Raw genomic sequence first — 19884 nt, 5'->3', positions numbered from 1 at the left:
TTGATCTCATCTTAACATTCAAATATCACTCAAACACACTTTTCAATTTCAAATATTTAATTTTTTTATCGAAATATTATAACTTTACCAAACTTTCAAACAATACACAAAAAATAATTTAATTTTTTCAAATCTCAAAACAAAAATTATATTAAAAGATTATATTATAACAATATTTTAATTTTATAACATTTTTATTCAACTTTTTCTATGTAATTTCTCAAAACTCCATAAAATGTTTTAACTCAAACTATTTCACTACTATTCACAAATCATCTCATTACCATTTACATATTTATTATCTCATCTCAACATCCAACATCCCAAGCCTTCCTTATAACATTTATCATATATATATACATATATATATATATATATATAAATATATTCCCACATAACAAAATCATTGATTAGCTCAACACACAACTTCAAATGAATTGCAATTAAATTCTAAATTAAGAACGTGACCTTTCTGCCTTTTATAAAATCAGTTCAAAACCAATATAACCACAAGGAAAATCAAACCCTTTTACCATAAAAAAAACAACTCATTTCAAACCAAACAACCGAAATTTCAACAAAAAACAACTAACTTGTTAAAAATCCATCTATTGATTCAAAAGCCCGAAAATTATTGGATACTAGTTTTGTTATGTCTTTAACCTTCAATATCATAACGTTCTACTACGCTTTGTATCCAACATCCACGACGGCCTATTTATCGAAGTGCAACCATTTTCCTTTTGGCAGCTTCACTAATCTATCAATATTCAAGAATTAAAAAAATCACAAAATACGAGAGTTCTTTATTCAAAAACCACCAAATTCAAAGCAATTTGCAGTTTCCTTGATGTATTGGCATCAAAATTGATCATTTCTTTTAGCCATAAAGATATTTTCAAAAGTAAATATATAAACTAACGTAGTTTGATATGATATATTAGATTATAAAATAAATTTAATACATCATATAAAATCATATTAATTTATAAATTTATTTTCATGATATCTCTTTCATTCTCTTTTCCTTTTCTTCTTTTTTGATTACTCTCTCCAGCACATCTCGCATTTCACTTTAAGTTATGGAGATGATTCGATGCATCTCATTCCTTTAAGTAAACAATGGAAAGTAAGCCTTTAGAGTTTAGATGATCATTTCAAGCTTCCCATTAGGAGATTATTCGTATAATTAATAATTAATGAAGCGTGGGATCTTTAACTGAGTGCTAATGGAGCTGGGGTTAACCGTTAATTGGATTGGACGGTGATGAAGTGATGTGCTGTGGGCCCTAAGAATCATGGCATTCTATGTTGGGCCAAGGTGCAAATCGTAATTTTGGATATTTCCGCCATTATGGGTGGACAAGAGAGAGGATATTTTTTTTTTTCCTAAAAAATATCTTGAGAAAATGGGTTTAATTTAATTTCACTTTTTTTTTTTACCAAGACCTCGAACAATATGTTTTATTTTTTTAACCTTATTGGAAGGAAGGAATTAAATCAATAGATCAATATTCCACTAAATTATCATTGTCATCACCGTTTTTTATTATTATTTTTTTTTTGAAACTTAGTGACCTTCGTTGCATCAAACTGTATTATGACTTTCAACCATTACAAGAGACAATATACGTGGATTTATATGATGAATGTCTATAATTTCAATACACAAAAAAACAACTTGCTGAGCGAGTTGGTATGTCACTTTGTTTGCATTCCTTTTGGCATGTTTTATTTCCCATCTTGTATAAACCAAGGTAGTTTTGACATCATCTACTAGGTAGCTAAGCATCCCATGTTGTTGTTTGTGTTGTCTCGTAGCATTCACAATCTGACTTGAATCTCCTTCAAACAAAATATTTTATAAATTTTTTATTATTTAACAGTACTTTTATATACAAGTTTTTTTTAACGAAAACATTTTTTTAAAATATAGTACTTTTATCAGATACTTCAGATATTACATAAAAGTAGACGTGACTTGATGTAATACGTCAGATTGTAAAATTACTTTTATTGTAAAATAGATCTAATGGATCTCATAAAATCACTTTATTTTATGAATTTACTTTTGTATAATCTTTTTGTATATGAATATAATAGAAGTAGAGTTGGTGTGAAATGCTACTATGAAATAAGAATAATTCTGCATACAATCGTGAAGTGGGTAAATACCGCATAATCGTTTTGAAAAATAGTGGGATTCACTATTAAAAAATTAATTTTTTTATATGAGTCCGATATTTTATTTAATTTTTTCAAAACGATTATGTGACAATTACATAATTCATAGTTAAAAATATATTTTTTCGTAAAATATTGGGAGGGGTTTCATTCAAGCAATTTGGTCGGGTCGTTGGAGTACAAGAAGAAAGAGACCCTGATTGAAGCTGCCTTTATACCAACTTCTAATCTCATGATTAATACCAAAACCGCCTTTTTCTTCTTCCTAAATGATGTCTATTCCAATCACCATTTTGCATCTCTGCACACAAACAAGCACACGCCTTCGATTAAATTAAGAAATGTTTATCAAATATATATTTAGATTCGGATTTTGTGTAGTTTTTTAAAAAATATTTCATTGTGTTATGAGTTTGTCCAGAATTAAATTGAATTTTTAAAAATAATAAAATATTCGTACTAAAGTAATTTTTGCATTAAAAGAATTTTGAAAAAGAGATGGATCCGGGCCACTCGTGATATCCAGAGATTGACCGTCTTGTTAGCTCAAATTTGGCGATCTATTATGACGAAGTTCTAGCCACCACGGAGGACTCCAAATCTAGCCACTCCGTATATGTCAAAGCATGTTTAGCCTAGTCAGGTGGTCAAAGCTTGTGTGGGCAACCATTGAGTGCCAAAATTTTTATAAAGCTCCTTTGTGAATGAAACATTTCTTTTTTAAATATAAAAGTCATAATTTATTATAAAAAAGTTCAATTACACGCCCTGGTAATGTCATCTTTCATAAGCATTCGGGTTGGATTTCAATAACTCGGATGTTAAGTCGTTCACCTGTACAACTGAGAAAACACATAGAGTGGAAGGCTTTAGTGGAAGTCGAGGAGTCTTCAATTCTAAAGTTAGTATATATATCTCCTTAGTAGTTCATGTGTGATAGAGAAATTAGAGAGAATTTTTCGTATCTGGAGATCGACTTTTATACTAAGTTTCTGATGGGGACAGCTTATCCCTCACTTTGAGGAGGCTCACTAACTCCTTTTGAAGAAAGGCCATTGGGCATAGGCATAGCTGGGCTCTTTGACTTACTCACTTCGTAGTCTTTTGAGGGCTTATTATACGGCTAATAAGAGAAAAATCCCTTAAACATTCCACCAACCTACTTAAAGTAAGCCACTTACAAATTTTAGTATTATATATATATTAGAGGTGTCAAATCGTGTTAATGGGTTGTGTTCGTGTCGTGTCAAGACATGTATATTATATTATATAGGTCAACCCTAACCCAACCCGTTAAGCTTATCGTGTCAAAATCTCAAACCCTAAAACGACCCAATAATATAACGGGTCGTGTCGTGTCAACCCGTTTTGACCTATTTATGTAAATGGATTGAAACAAACCCAAAATTAATCTCTTTAATCTAGTTAAGTTTAGCATAATTTTATATAAATGTTAAAATCACAATATCTATAAAAAATATAAAACTAACTACAAGTCCAAAATTACAATCTAAACAATAAAAATATCGAAATTAAAATCCCAACAATTTTATTTTTTAGGTATAAGGGTATAATTGTAATTTTAACTTTCTTAACGGGTCATAACGGCAACCGGGTTGACCCGTTATCAACCTGTTAAGCTATCGTGTCTTAACGGGTCAACCCGTTTTGACCCGAACTCGTTAAGGGTAAACCCTAATCCGCTTTTATCGTGTCGTGTTCGTATTGGGTTAATGAGTCGTGTCATATATTGACACCCCTAATATATATATATAAATCAAATTTGCAATTCGGAGTTCGCATCACTAAGATTTCTTCAACAAATTGGCTCTCGTCATGTAGTGATAGAATGTTGTTAGAATTATTTAAATTAATGGACCTACTACATAGATTATAAATCATACATTATATAATTGTCAAATATAAGGTTTTGAAAATGTCTGCAATGCCTAATAAGTGTGATCAATAAAGTGACATAATCGGGTTATTGACACATCTCTAGAAGCCCATGATTTTAATCAGATCATGGGTATTAAAGTGGTACAGGCTCAATTTATGTGTAGAGACCTATTAAAGACCCATGTAATTCCATTATTTATGAAAGCCAAAATCAAAACTTGGATATTATATATAGGTCATGGTCCCCATTCCAAATTCATCATATTGACTCTACACATTTCATTGATGTGAGTTTTCAAATAGTAAATTTTGGACGTGAAAGACCATACAGTTGCACTCTTGTCTCCAATGACTACATATACGCTCTCTTTTGCTAAATTTCTAAACAGACTTGACAAGTAATCTTGGCGATTTCAGATTCTATAAATCCAATAAATGTGTCATACACCTCATTCATTTGCAAGTAAAAATACTGTATGTATTTCCGTTATTGTTCAATGTTGCTTGATTTATATGATTTTTGTTTTGTTTTGTTAATTTTGGTCTAGCCATGCATGGTACCTCGTTGACCATTTGGGGTACGCTATGCGCGAATATCTTGCCGGAGGCGTCAAACCGAGATTAACCAAACACGGTTTGGATCGAAATATGTACAAAAATAATGTATGTTGTAGGCGTTTAGCCATGCATATTTATCATCCAGCCTTTGCAAATGTTCCCATGTTGAAGCTCAACTCTTCAATCGATGTTGCTCTTTAATTTTGTACCTAACTTCTTGATTCTATTTCCTTTTCTTTCTTTCTTTCTTTCTTTTTCTATCTACTTTCCCCTCCTCAAACAGGCAAGAGAAATGTCAAATGGGATTTATGGTATCCCCTTGGTTTCACTTTAAAAATCAATGTTAGAATATTGGCATTGAATTCATAAAAAATCTAATAAAATGTAAAATATGATAAATTTCATCAAAATACAACTGCAATGAATTAGCCAAAGTGATAAGTGAAAAGCTTTGAGCTACAGTAAATGAATGATTTTCTTTAAATTTGAAAGACTACTGTTCACCAAGCAAATCTATTTTTTATTCTCGTTTAATCTTCAACGGATGTTTAATCTATATAAATATTCTTTAATTTTGTGCATGCAATATCCCATAATAGCGCAGATAGGTGTGATTTTGTCCAGTATCCCAAAAACAAAAACCGTTTTGTAATAATAATGTAAAAATCAAATTAAATTTTTAATTAACATATGATTAGTGTAATTATAAAATTTAAAAAAAATTAAAAAAATTATTATTAAAAATTAATATAATATTTTTATTTTAATGAATTCAATAGCTAATCCAACGTGAGATTATAACTAAGGAAGTTTTAGATTTATAAAAAATATGTACTTTTTATCAAATTTTGGAGATGACTTTGATGAAGCCAATGCTAATACTCTAACAATTACAAGAGTCATGCCCATTTGTAGATTTATTTTTATAAAATCTTTTTGTAACTGTAGCACTTCTGTGGTCTGCCTAATGAAAAAGGGTGTGATATAATTGATGGACACAGTTCCAACTTGCACAGATGCATCTGCATTTGGGAACATACATTCAGATGTCGCCTTAGTTGATTTGCAACAACAATCATTGTTCACTTATTCTTTCACAAATGTAACTCACAGCAATGTTCCTGTTTTATACCTTCCTTCAATATTGAAGGATCAACAATTTAAAAAATCCAACTTTGCTCAACATATGGCTCTTAATACGATCCCCTAACCTAACCTAAAATTCTCACCTCTGCGGTTAACCAGTAGATCAGTCTTTCAAAAGCTCAACTATAACTGGGCCAAAACTGAACGCATCAGCCTTCATGTGTGTTATATAACCTTCAGTGACAAATTCCAGAGCAAAGAACTGGCATGTCCCCCCATGCGAAGAATCCCAACCAAGCTGGCTCAATTGCTGAAGAAAATGAACACACATACACAGTAACAGATATCGACTTTTGATTTTAGTATGGAATGATAAAACCTATCTCTTCCAGTCCAAACTATTCTTCATTAACTCGCGAGCAAAAATCAGTGAATTTGGGTTGACAACTTGAATGTTTCATCAACCCTTTCTAATTACTAGAAAATGAACTTTTACTGTGGAAAGGGCCATTGAGTCAATGGTGATACAGAACTTTCCTCCCCAAGGCTCATGCCAGCACATTTTGACAGTAGATCCTACAGAAGCATGCATAAATCAGCACAACATTCAGGAGACTGTCGGAACCAAGTAAGCTCTCTCTTTAGAAGTAAGGGTAAGACTTCTTTTAACAAGCAGAAATAAAGACATGTATCAAGTAATCAAGTGGTCAGAACATGAAAAACAAAATCTATGGTTTTCATTTGTCAGAAAGAAGGTGATTAATAAATGACTGGAAAAATACATCTATCTCTACCAAAAGATGAAAACAAATAGAAGAAAAGAAAAAACATGAGTAAAAACCAGCAAACATTGATGTGGTCATGAATGTGCCAGGGAGAAGAAAGTGGTAGTAACAAATTGAAACTTAATAGTATCAAGAAACCATGATCAGACTATCAAAACAACACATTATTTTGTTGGATGCGAATCTAAGATTTGAATTTCTCAAAGGTAGGTAAACAGAAAAATGAAGAATACCTGATAAGTTGCTGTGTCATGGCACTCAGCCTTTTGCTTTTCAACTAATAACAGTGCAGTTTCATCCATCAATTTCCGTTTTACAATCTGAACGAGATGCAGACACAGCAGAACATAAATGGACCAATTTATTCAGAAGAAGGACCATTCTTTACATAACATGGACTAGATTTTCCTTTGCAATACAAATCAATCCAAAAGTGCAAAACCAATATATGCTTCTAAGAGAAAATAGTTCATAAAATGTGCTGGATTTTGTCGTCCTTTTGTGGGATTATAACAGGCAATTCAAGTTATAAATGTTGAGGGCGTTTGTGAAAGCACAGAAAATCTCCACATGGTTAGAATATCTTTCCCCTTTCATCATTGAAAACTGACCAATTCCCGTAAGAAATCAATGATCTATGCACAGTGACAGCGTTGTTTTAACTTTTTACTTGAAAATGTTGTTTCAGCCTTTTACTTACTTGGCTGACCTCTTTAATTTCATATATGGTTACTTTGACGGACTATCAGGAGACCCAATGATTTGTGACTACCTAATGAGAGAGAGAAAAAGTTGATGGAATGATAGAAAGACCTCAAGTAACTTCTCTACAGAACCCTGCTGCAAGTACCGGCCAGATCTCTCTCTCTCTTGTATTAATAACCATGCAACCTGAATCATTCAGAACAGTGAGCCCATATTTTTACTTTGAATTAAATGTATGAACTTTTCAAAGCTGCTAACGCTTAGAAAAAACAACCGTTTGAATGTAATCTGTATATGATCTGCAGCAAAGCAACTCTGAAGCTAATTGAGCATAGTAACTGGCTGCTTCTTTAAGCATGATTTGCTCGAACGTTTCGTAGTATTCTATCTTTTGCTCTCCAATTTCCGCAAAGAAAGTCGAAAAAGTCAAGACATCTTTTAGCAAATCTTGTTGAACCTGTTTCCCATTCCGATCCTGATTGATCTGGACACACAATTCATGAGCATATATTAAAATCCACATTGTAGAAACCAAGAATAATAAACAAAATTAACATAGCATGTCAACATACCAGGGAAATAGCGGCGTCTAGAAAGTTGCCATACAGCTTGCTCCAGACCTGAAATTCAAAATGGAAGTAAAACTTAGCCTAACCTTGACCTGAAAAGGCAAGATGAGAAGAAAAAAGGATGCGTGAGAACTACACAAAACAGGGGAACTATTTTATGCATACGAGATAGCGTGCTTACCAGATTGTGGAAGGAAATAGTTGCAAGATCATTTAGTGATGGAAGGTTTCTTCTAACAACAAAGTGATGATCAAGGTACAGAAAGAATCCTGATAAACACTTTGTCATCACCTTGTAATTTGTCCACATTTGCTGTAGGTCTGCGAGTAAACAGGCATCATGCTTGTCATTTAGAGATGGCAGCACCTAACAGTACAAATGAAAAAAGATGGGGATTAACAAAGAATAAGATAGAAATTAAATATAGGTTCAGGGAGTAAATCAGGAGGCTGGTACAGAAACTGCCAGCTCAAGACTAAATTTAAGGTGGAATGGTCACCTGCTTTGGTGACCATTCCACCTCGGTTTTGGTGAATGGAGCACCGGAAGGATTCTTTAACAGCTCTAGGGGCTTACGGCAAGGGGATCCACTCTCCCCTTTGCTATTTGTTGTCGTTAGGGAAGCACTCAGTCGAATGTTGCGAGTGGCGATGAATGGAGGTTTTCTTGCTGGATTTTCAGTGGGTGGGTTTCTATATCTCACCTTTTTTTTTTTTTGCTGATGACACACTTTTGTTTTGCGAGCTGCACAGTGATAATTTGCAGTATTTGAAGGCTGTACTACTTTGTTTCGAAGCGGTGTCAAGCTTGAAGGCAAATCTCTCAAAGTTTGAAATGGTTCCCGTGGGTAGTGTACATAATATCCAAGACTTGGCGAATATCTTGGGTTGCAAGGTTGCTTCGCTGCCTTTGAAATATCTTGGCCTCCCGTTGGGGGCTGCTTTCAAGACAAAAACCATTTGGGATGGTGTGTTAGAAAGAATTGAAAGACGATTGGCTGGGTGGAAACAGATATATTTGTCCAAAGGTGGTCGTTTGACTCTTATCAAGAGCACTCTTTCTAACCTCCCTACATATTTCTTATCCATTTTTCCATTACCTGCAACCCTATCAAAAAGTATGGAGAAAGTTTTTTGCAACTTTCTTTAGGAGGCATGGGAAAAGAAATTAAGTTCCATCTTGCGGGTTGGGATGAAGTTTGCTTACCAATTCAATGTGGTGGGTTGGGGGTGCACAATGTGAGGGTCTTCAATAGAGCACTTTTGGGGAAATGGTTGTGGAGATACCATAAGAAAGGGGAGGGTTTATGGCGAGAAGTCATAGATGCTAAGTATGAGAGTATGATGGGGGGATGGTGTTCTAAGGAAGTTAGAGGGACACATGGTGTGGGCTTGTGGAAAAATATGAGAGCGGGATGGGGTAGATTCTCCAAGTGCTTTAGATTTGCAATTGGAAGAGGTGATAGAGTTTACTTTTGGCATGATACTTGGTGCGGTGAACAGGTCCTAAAGCAGGTGTTTCCTACGCTTTACCAGATTTCCAGCGACAAAGAGGCTGCCGTGGCTGACTTAGTGGTAATTTCTAATGGTGTTGTCCATTGTGATGTAAGTTTCTCGAGAGCTGCTCATGATTGGGAGTTGGATATGCTTGCTGATTTTTTTGACTTGCCATATGCAATATCAATGAGCAGTGAGATGGAGGATAAAATGATCTGGATTTTGAATGGAAATAAAAAATTTTCAGTGTGCTCTTTCTACAATGCCCTCTTGGGAGTATCTAATGATCATAATTTTCCTTGGAAGGCCATATGGCAATGGAAAGTACCGTCTAAGATAGCTTTCTTTGTATGGACTGCATCTCTTGGGCGGATCCTCATGTCGGATAATTTGAGAAAACATGGTCTTATCATAGCAGATTGATGCTTCTTGTGCAAGAGTGATGGGGAATAAGTGGATCATCTCTTGTTAAATTGTGAGGTGGCAAGGTATTTATGGAATGAGATCCTTAATAGGACAGGGGTGGCTTGGGTTATGCCCAGAAAAGTTAGGGATATTCTCGGGTGTTGGACAGGAATTAGGGGGAATTTACGAATAGCTACTGTGTGGAGAATGATCCCTCATTGCATTGTGTGGTGCTTGTGGCTAAAGAGAAATAAGAGGTGCTTTGAAGACATGGAGCATTCTTTGGAGGAGCTGAAACGATTCTTCTACAATACTTTATTTTCTTGGGCTTCGGCCATTATTTGTAATACGGACAATTTTCATGACTTGCTTGTATCTCTCACCAGTACCTAGATGTAACTAGGTTTCATGATCTGCTTGTATACTTCTGGTGTACTTTGTTACTATCCTTATTTCAATAAAATTTTACTTTTACCTATAAAAAAAAAAAAATGGGCACCTGCTTGCCAAAGGGCCTGTTGCAAGAGCTCAGGTTCAGGTAAGGGATAACTTGGATTTCCAAGGTATTGCCTAGTCCTTACTTTTCACCAAGTTACCACTTCATAGAAAATGGAGGTAACGTAATGCTTCACTATAGGGACAGTTAGGGCTATCAAGTTCAATACACAAAAATAACCCATCTAAGTTGAATAAATATGTATATTTCATATAACTCCAACCACCTTGAATGTGCATTTTGATTTTGTACATGTTCTGTGTCATGATAACACAATTAAAAATATTTTTTTTGTGTTTTTTGGTGTTTTTTTTTGTTCTGTTTTTTTTTTTTTTTTGGTGTGTGTGGGGGGGGCAAGACTAAAAATAAAATAAAATAAAATTCTAAGCATCTAATTTTGTATTCTGCATTAAGCAATCTGATATGCAAATTGGAATAAACCAATGCACAAGTTGTCTGAACATTAAGAATCTCACCACTGAAACAATGCTCTCTTCCAAAGCGGTTTTGTATCTTTCATAAAGCTCCCCTGAATAGTCATAAGGTGGTCTCTGAGAACACATGGTATAAACACAGCTATCCAACAAGTGAAGGACATCCAACATATTAAAAATATTCCGGAGCACAGTTAATGCAGAAGAATGATACTGTGACAAACGTGAACTTGTGCTTACTAGATATTGAAGTCATTTAACATACGTCCAACCAGGAGCCAAATAAGAAACCTTTCTGAAAAATCTACAAGTTTTTTTCTTTTTGCCTCGTAAGTCATAAAAACTCTTAAATTTTATGAAAAATTTAACAGTTCTTTACTTCAACAGCCAACACTGAAGAATAATCTAGTTATGAATGTGTATGTGAGCACACACAAGGGAACATACATGGATCAAGGATGTATCTACTTAATTTAAGATACCAAGATGGCACATCATAGTTCAAGAAAAGGATACATATAGATTTTCCGTGAAGGAAAAAGCTATTTTGCCTCCCAAGTTGTACCGCTCAAATGTACCGCTTGATAATTTTTTTTTTACTTAGTGATTAAGGAAGTGATTTTAAGTGTATAGGTGTATTTTTTTTAAATATTTAAATATATTAAAAAAATGTGAATAGAAAAATAAAAATAAAAAGTTGCAAAAACAACTAGCGGTGGTACTCAGGCAGCAGAGTAGCGACGCTCTTTCCGTGAATATTATTTTAAACTAATTTGCAGAATGATAAATTAGAAAGAAAACCATTAGAACCCATTTAATTTTCGAATTAATATATATATATATATATATATATATATATATATATATATGAAGATGCATACCCGGCACACTGCACAAGTGCCTACAAACCAGGAGAAACCAACAAAATTCTGTAAAGGAATAGGATACTTATAGAACTTCATATAGTCTTCGCTGGAGAACAATGCCTTGGGTGGGTGTCCAATTAGAATATTCTTTGCCTTCACAATCCCTTCTTCTAGAATACTCAACCCCTCATCCAGCATTACAACCTGCCTCATCTTTTTCTCCTCACAATCTCAAAAATCCACCATGTACCCAGTACAAAATTATCAACCTACTTCATCCACAATTACCTAAAATAGCTCAACCATGCACAGTGAAACGAAGAAAGAAGATGCTGTGATAAGAATAATGAATGACAATGGAGTTTTGTAAACATTTGGAAAAGATAATGAAAGAGAGAAAACAAAGAGAGGGGCTTTTAGGGTTTTACCTCCAGTGCATAACGGAGTTGAGAGCGGAGAGTGAGGGGACTGTGGAATGGAGCCCGTTACATCCATCCTATAAAGAAAAATTTACTCAATTCATCCTCACACTCGTACTACACGTACTTTATTTATTTATTTATTTTTATCGTAGAATATAGATAATAAATAAAAAAATTCGATTAATTTAGAAAAAAAAAATTTTAAAAATAAATGTGATATGAGATATGTAATAATGACGAAGAAATTCCTTAAAAAACACTATCAATGGAGCAAGCTTGCAATAAAAACTTCATGCTAAACATTTTTCTCTAAAAAAAAAAATTATTGTATTTTGGTCTAATCATTTACTTAAATCCCAATAAAACTTACACTAATATTTAATCTCGATTATTAAAATAAATAAAAAATAGATTATATGATATAATTTTATAATTTGTGATAAAAATATTTCATGAAAATAAACTTATAAATTCATTTATAGCTAGAGTATTTTCACGTGAGTTGCAACACAATCTCGATATATAATATATAAATTTTGTTATACACCAGCCATTATTTAGTTTTACATTCTATATTTGACAATTTTTTTATTTATTTTTTTTATAAAGTGTGGAGTGTGAGGTAGTAAGTAATAAATTAAGAGAAGAATTATTCATAATATATTAATAACATGATTTTGAGATTTAATTATTCAAATTTAATTCTAATAAAAGGATATATAGTATATTTATCTCAAATATATAACCTACAAATTAATAGCATAATTTTGAGAGTTAATTATTCAAATTTAATTTAAGGAACTTTGCAAACACAATTTGCACAATGGAAGAAAGGGCTTAATTCGAGAAAGAGTTCTCCTCTTCCCGTGTTCTCTTTTGCCTTTTATGTTCTACAGCAAAGGCGAGAGCAGTCTCATGAGGAAAAAAGAATAGAAAGTATTGTTTTCTTGGGGTACGGCGTTACTCTGAGCCTGGAACATTTCTACCATTATCGGAGTTTATCACAAATCCAAAGAAAGATTCGGTGCTAAATAGTAATAATAACTGCTGCATTTCTTTAAAGCAACAGAATTTCGGTTTCCGAGTCGCCATGGCCGATTTCCTGACCTCGACTCACCGAGCTAAGTGGATCTTCTCTACTCAAGAGCTGGTAAGCTTCTTTGGTTACTATTCTCTTTCTGCCCTTATTACTATTCATTTCCCGTTTGGTTGCCCAGAAATCGTAGGAAAATAAACTTAATTGAATGGTAGAAACGAGGAAATAACATTTGGAGTCGCAGGCTTTGCTTTTGGTTCATGAATATGAAAATTTCACTTCGATTTTGCTTATATGCTCCCATGAAGCTCGGTCTGAGCGGCGGAATTTGATTTTCTCATTTCTGCCTGGTTGATGGAGAAAAATAATTTTTTTTTTAATATATATAAATATTCAGTTTAATTGTATGCATATTTTTGTCTATAGGCTGAAAAATACAAAGCCTCTAATCAAAGAGCAATACAAGCACTAGAGAAGGTGTGGTACAAAATTTGCTCTTAATTTGTTTTTTTTTTTTTCTTCCTATTTGTGGAGTTCATATTAACTAATGTGTTTTAAAGTATGGAGCAACGCTTATGGAAGTTGATGCTGATGGCTCATTATCTTATCCCGAACCTCCGATGAACCCAAAAGATACTGGTAAATGTTTTTTCAAGAGTCACATTCTTTGTAGCATTTTCTTATTGAATTGAGTGTCTGGTCGATATGTGTGTGTGTGTGTGTTTTTCTTTCGGGCTAAGACTTCTAACCCTTTTTTTCTCTGATGGTTACATTCTTTTCATGTTAGCTGACAAGCATTCTCGTCCAAAACCCCTTAATATTGAGGAAGAGCGGTATATGCGAGTGTTCTATGAGAATAAACTTCAAGAAGTTTGTAACAACTTCCACTTTCCTCATAAAATTCAGGTATTTGTTTATCTTTTGCATAAAATAAGCACAAAAATAAAGATAAATGTTGAGGTTTACCGTCAAATTTCTGGAATTGGTTCATGTTTTGCAGGCAACAGCTCTTATATATTTTAAAAGATTTTACCTTCAATGGTCGGTCATGGAACATCACCCGAAAAACATTATGTAAGATTACTTTTGCATACGATCTCTGAAGCTTCCCAATGGCCACATGATCCACTATAGAAGCTTGAATATGCTTTGCATCAAAATATGGTAGAAGTTCATGAGGAAATTATTAATAAAAATAGTTGGACAGAGTAGAAAATCATGTGCTCATGGAATTGCTTGGCATGGTAAATTGTTGGTGGATAGTTCTCAAATGTGACATTATTTACAAAGTTACTTCATGCACAGGTTAACGTGCATATATGCAGCTTGTAAGATAGAAGAAAATCATGTTTCAGCAGAGGAGCTCGGTAAGGGGATCTCGCAGGACCATCAATTGATTCTCAATAATGAGATGATAGTTTATCAGGCATGGATGTGCCTGTTCATATTAGTGTTTTCTCTTTATTGTTTTTGCTTTCTTTTTCTTATGTACATCCTTTCCTTTGCCAAAGTTTGGACCTTGATCTTCTTTCTTTTGTTTTCACAGAGTTTAGAATTTGACCTTATTGTTTATGCACCGTACCGCTCAATAGATGGTTTTCTGAATGACATGGAGGTTAAGTATTATTAATCCATTCTACAAGAAAGCTCAATAGACTTCTTATTTTCTGATTTGTACAAAAAGCTCATTTGTTCGTTGATGCATGTGATATTTTTTTTTCTATAAGTAAGAAGATATTTTATTGATATAAAGATAGGAATAGCTCAAGTACACAGGAGGTATACATGTGATTATACCTATTTAGGAACTAGAAACGGTTACAAGGAAATCATGGAAATTGAGACCATTCAAATCTATAGCAATGGCCCACATAAATAAGGTCTTCCAAAAAAAGCTTAAACTCTTCCAAGGAGTGCTCACGCTTCTTGGAATGTCTATCATTTCTTTCACTCTAGATACACCAAAATATACAAATGGGAGCCATCGTCCACACAACTGCAATCTATGGTGTCCCCATGATCCCTCTCCAACTAGCTAGTAGTTCAACCACCCTCTCTGGCATAATCCATGCTAATTCCACTTTGCTCCCATTAGAGTACCACCCCCCCCCTTATACTCCCATACTTAGTATCAACCACCACCTTCTATAGTGCTTCCCTCTCATAATTATATCTCCATAGTCATTTCCCAAGAAGAGTCTTATTGAAGGCTTTCACATTGCGAACCCCCAATCCACCACCCCTCAAAGGAGAGCACACCTTGTCCCATCCAACTAAATGAAGCTTAAACTCATCGCCAAGTCTACTCCACAGAAAATCTCACTGAAGCTTCTCAATTCGAGAGGCAACAATAGCTGGAAGTGGAAATAATGACGAAAAATATATGGGAAGTTTTGAAAGGGTTCTTTTTATTAGTGTAATCCGACCCCCTTTAGACAAATACAATCGTTTCCACCCAGCCAGCATATGCTCTATTTTCTCTAGCACCTCATCCCAAATAGTCTTGGCTTTGATTGATGCTCCCAACGGAAGGCCAAGGTACTTCATAGGCAGCGAAGAGACCACACATCTCAATATATTAGCCGGCCCCCTGACATTACGCACATTATCCACAGTAACCGTCTCCGTTTTAGAGAGATTTATTTTTAACCCAAAGATCGCTTCAAAACACAGCAAGATAGCCTTTAAAGATTGAAGATAACCTGGATTTACCTCATAAAATAACAACGTATCATCTACAAACAAAAGATGCGATATAATGGTAGCACCATGGTTAGTATCCCCCATTGAATAACCGGAGAAAAAGCCACCCTCCACCGAAGCCGACAACATTATGCTTAAGGCCTCCATGACAATAACAAATAAGAGGGGTGATAGTGGATCGCTTTGTCATAACCCCCACGAGTTGTTAAGGAAACCCACGGGATCACCGTTTACCAAGACCGAGAAGCTAACCGTTGACACAAAATGCCTCATCCACACCCTCCATCTCTCCCCAAAACCACATCTCCTCAACAAATAAAAAAGGAATTCCCAATTAATGTGGTCTTAGGCCTTCTCCATGTCTAATTTGCATAAAATAGCCGGGACTCCTGACTTGATCCTGCTATCCAAACATTCGTTAGCGATAAGGACCGATTCCAATATTTGTCTACCCCTAACAATGCATTTTGAGACCTTGAGATGATTTAATCCATAACCGTGCTCATCCTATTAGCAAGAACTTTTGATATTATCTTGTACATACTGCCCACAAGATTGATACACCGAAAATCATGCACCTTTATTGCACCAGCCTTTTTAGGGATAAGTGCAATTAATGTAGCATTTAAACTCTTCTCAAATTTCCCAAAAGTGAAAAATTCATTGAAAAACCTGCATGACATCCCCTTTCACCACCTCCCAACACGTCTGAAAAAATGCCATAGTAAAACCATCAGGGCCCGGAGCTTTGTTATTCATTTTCTGACGACTTCTTGTACCTCTTCCTCTTCAAAGGGTCTCTCCAGCCAAACCATACTAGTCTGATCAATGGCCTCAAAAGGTAGACCATCTAATCTAGGCCTCCTTTCAAAGGGTTCTGAAAGCAAATCTTCAAAATGTCCAGCAATGTAACCCTTTATCGCTGACTGATCTGAAGAATCACAGCCATCTATGGTCATGGTCTCAATGACATTATTCCTCCTATGTGAGTTTGCAACCTGATGAAAAAACTTTGTGCATTTTTCCTCCTCCCTAAGCCACAATGCTCTTGATTTTTGCCTCCAAGAAATCTCCTCCATTAGGGTCACCCTTTCTAATTCTGAAATGACTTGGCCTTTGCGAGTGTTGTCTACTTCTACACCCTCCATCTTTGCATGTGATATTTTTTTGATAGGTTTAATTGTTATTCCTGTTGCAATTCCTCAATTCCCATTTCTTGCTTCACTGTGATGCCACATTTATTTATTATTAATCTTGCATATTCTGTGTTGCAATTGGTGACAATTGATGCTGTTTCCCAGGAATTCTGCCGAGTGAAAGATGACCAGCTTCATCTGCTAAAGGTGAATTGCTTGTATGCTACTTAATCTTTTTAGTCTATGCATATTTATTGCTCTCTGATCTTATTCTTGATTGCTTGACTACTTTTTCTTGTATGCTCAAATTGAAACTTGTTCATAAAGATGACAAGTAATTAAAGTTTTTAAAATAGCTAGTTGAGCATATGCAACATCTTAGTGCATGATTACCATGTAAGAATAATTGATATCTAATTTGATCAATTATTAAATATTTCCAGTGAAGCAAACATTTTAACAGCCTAGCATTTATTGTCACTTCTCATGTTCACAAAGAGTTTCTTCCTTGTGTTTATATATCTTTCTGGTGCTTAATGTTTCATAGGCTTTACATGAAACTGCAAGGATGGAAGTTGACAAAATCATGCTCACTGATGCACAACTTCTATTCCCTCCCGGGCAGGTACGATGATGCTTCCCTGATTATTTAGATTGCAGATAGCTCGTTATTATTATTATTATTATTATTTTGCCTATCTAACAAAAAAACTATCAAATAGTTTTGTTTTATAAGTAACAGATTGCACATTAGTAGAACTGTTATGGAAGAAACCTGGTGCTTTGGAATGTTTACAGTATATCTCCGGTTCTGTTTGAGTTCTACATGATTCATGAGGTTTTGTTTTTGTTTGTAATTTTGATTAGTTAATTTATTACTTTTGTGTTTTTATTTTTTTGTAAAGGGAGTAGAATACTTAAAATTTACTTCTATTGTCCTCTGCTTGTGGCTTTAGGTGTTACCTATATACAAAAACTTGTGCTTTAGGTGTCAGTAATTTTTTAACCGCATGTATACGTATAAATATAGTTCCTACACCATATGGCTTTTGGAGCTGAATTAATGAATCTGTCAATAATCTGTGATCGCTTAACCCTCTTACTTGTTGGGACTTAGGATAGTGACTTAGCTGTAAAAAAGATGGGAGTGGGGCTGGAGGGTGTATTTTTTTAAGATTGGGATGAAGGAGATTGAAATGACCCTTGTGGGTTGCATTTCAATAAATTCCAACTGCTACTGCTGAAATGTACCCTCATGATGCTCTAATTGAAAATTGTTGTACTTGCTGAGTTTCTCGTTCTTTGCTTAGTAAAACTACTTTGCAGAGCACCTCATCAATCACCCTTTGGTTCCTAACCCTAATGAACCTCTCACTGAATTTAGATCAGATGTCTTCTCTTTCTGTCTTTAATTACCTTGGTTGACTCCCATGTAATCTTCATCCTGTCTGGCTCAGATTGTGATTTGATCTTGTAATCTGCTTTTTTAACTAGAATACTGACATTGTTGATAATTTTTGTGATGCAGTTAGCATTGGCTGCTTTGCGTTGTTCAAATGGAGTGCACCAAGTTATTGACTTTGACAGGTCTTAAACTGCTTTGGAGTTTTCTCAAGATTATGACTAATGGTTTTGGCAATGCTTCTTTTGCATTTGATAGTCAAACTATGATTGTATTGTATTGCCAAACTGTGATTTGCACAGTGATAACTGATAAAGAAATCTGCTTTGTAGGAAAGAAAGGGGTTTGGGGTTAAACCTCTTATTGGCCCAATAACAAATATCACGTTTCTTGTCTGCAGTAATGATTCAGTCTTCTTCTGCTTGCATGCCTCTTTGCAGATACCTGAGGAACATCCTCTCTCGTCAGAGTTCTGCACACAATGTTTCAGAGCTCATTGAATCACTAAATGCAATAGATTCTTGGGTACAAATTTTATTTACTTGTTGCAATGTGAATATACCTTGGATGATTCCTGTAACATACTTCACTGATAGCAATACCAGGGAAGGAATCTGTGGAAGGGAAACATTGTTTTATAATATTCAGTGGGTGCTATTCAATATTAGATAGAGCAATGTGTTGTTTCGGTTACCTTTACCATTCTACTCTCTTTGTGGCTCTCTATGCAGGTTAAGAGATATAAATTCCCTTCAGAAAAAGATTTGAAGCACATTAACCGGAAACTGAAATCTTGTTGGGGTCTTGGCTCAAATGACGAGTACTTTCTATTCTTCCTACATACAAAGAAATAAACTGTCAGTCTAATTCCCTGGTCTGTTACTTTTGTACCAATACCCATATTTGACTGCCTGGCAGGAGTAAGAAACGGGAGAAGAAATCAAAGCACAAGTCAAAGAAGAGTTCAAATGAAACACAAAATGTTCTTTCTCTTACTGAAACGTATGTTCAGCCCTGCTTGATTGAACTTTCAATCTGGGTTTGGCTCCACTCTTAAATTATTTGGACTGACTTTATTCTCTGATTTCAGGTAATGTATCTTGGTATTTCTCCCAGAAAGTTGGTTCCTTTCAGAGTCCTCGAGCAAATATTGTTACATTTGAAGTGAAATTTAATTCCTATTCTCTGATCAGTATCTTCTTTACTTAGTTTCTTTATTCATATGTATTTGGTTTGCGTTTGCAAACAACTTGATTAAAATTTTGTTCAGTATTGAAATTTTGCAGATTTTTACAATGATTCTCACATCTTTGAGAAGTACCTATTAACACAGTTATTAAATCCGTTTCACACAGTTTTCTCAATTTGCTCGACTTACTTTCATATAGTTTAGGCAAATTCAGCTAAAAATTATTGCAAAGAATGCACCGAGTTAAACCGACCTCAAAATCATGTACTTGAGGGATCCAGTTTTCAACAATATACATTTGAAGTGAGCTTGCTTATATATGTACTCTCTCTCTCTCTTCTTGCTTGCTGAAGTTGATGCAAAACCCCAAGCACATCTTTGGTACCTCTTCAAGTTTTTTTTTTTTTTTTTTAATGAAGAGGTTAGGCCACATGTCCACAAGTGACCTCACCCCATTTTTAGAAAAAACCCTTTACTTATGATGGAGGAATACCATTAAAACATCTCGACAC

At 34.6% G+C, this 19884-nt stretch overlaps 2 protein-coding genes across 5 annotated transcripts; one reads left to right on the top strand and one right to left on the bottom strand.

Moving 5' to 3' along the window:
- Nucleotides 1-5699: 5699 nt before the first annotated feature.
- On the bottom strand, nucleotides 5700-12003 carry LOC109009745 (cullin-1-like). Of its 3 annotated transcripts, XM_035693227.1 has the most exons (10): nucleotides 11913-12003; nucleotides 11567-11772; nucleotides 10661-10760; nucleotides 8287-8724; nucleotides 7968-8153; nucleotides 7790-7837; nucleotides 7492-7701; nucleotides 7326-7403; nucleotides 6746-6832; nucleotides 5700-6303 (listed from the first exon to the last, which is right to left on the bottom strand). In XM_035693227.1, the coding sequence occupies exons 2-10, from the start codon at nucleotides 11695-11697 to the stop codon at nucleotides 6220-6222; spliced, it is 1362 nt and encodes a 453-aa protein (XP_035549120.1). In that variant the 5' UTR covers nucleotides 11698-11772; nucleotides 11913-12003; the 3' UTR covers nucleotides 5700-6219. The 3 variants fall into 3 exon arrangements, with proteins under 3 accessions (XP_035549120.1, XP_018845898.1, XP_018845899.1); XM_018990353.2 differs by lacking the exon at nucleotides 8287-8724; XM_018990354.2 differs by lacking the exons at nucleotides 8287-8724; nucleotides 11567-11772 and having other exon boundaries at nucleotides 10661-10713; nucleotides 11913-11990.
- Nucleotides 12004-12726: 723 nt separating this feature from the next.
- LOC109009746 (cyclin-H1-1) lies at nucleotides 12727-19547 on the top strand. 2 transcript variants are annotated; one of them, XM_018990355.2, is made up of 14 exons: nucleotides 12727-13056; nucleotides 13369-13419; nucleotides 13503-13581; nucleotides 13730-13848; nucleotides 13943-14016; nucleotides 14248-14368; nucleotides 14489-14557; nucleotides 16947-16988; nucleotides 17329-17406; nucleotides 18310-18368; nucleotides 18624-18708; nucleotides 18915-19003; nucleotides 19102-19185; nucleotides 19274-19547. In XM_018990355.2, exons 1-14 carry the CDS (start codon nucleotides 12997-12999, stop codon nucleotides 19275-19277), a joined length of 1014 nt encoding a protein of 337 aa, XP_018845900.1. In that variant the 5' UTR covers nucleotides 12727-12996; the 3' UTR covers nucleotides 19278-19547. The 2 variants fall into 2 exon arrangements, with proteins under 2 accessions (XP_018845900.1, XP_035549121.1); XM_035693228.1 differs by lacking the exons at nucleotides 19102-19185; nucleotides 19274-19547 and having other exon boundaries at nucleotides 12742-13056; nucleotides 18584-18708.
- The last annotated feature ends 337 nt before the right edge of the window (nucleotides 19548-19884 follow it).

The sequence above is a fragment of the Juglans regia genome, chromosome 8 (assembly GCF_001411555.2).
Source record: "Juglans regia cultivar Chandler chromosome 8, Walnut 2.0, whole genome shotgun sequence".
NCBI lineage: Eukaryota > Viridiplantae > Streptophyta > Magnoliopsida > Fagales > Juglandaceae > Juglans > Juglans regia.
The sequence above is the reverse complement of the archived record's forward strand: the minus strand, read 5'-3'. Positions and strand labels throughout refer to the sequence as shown.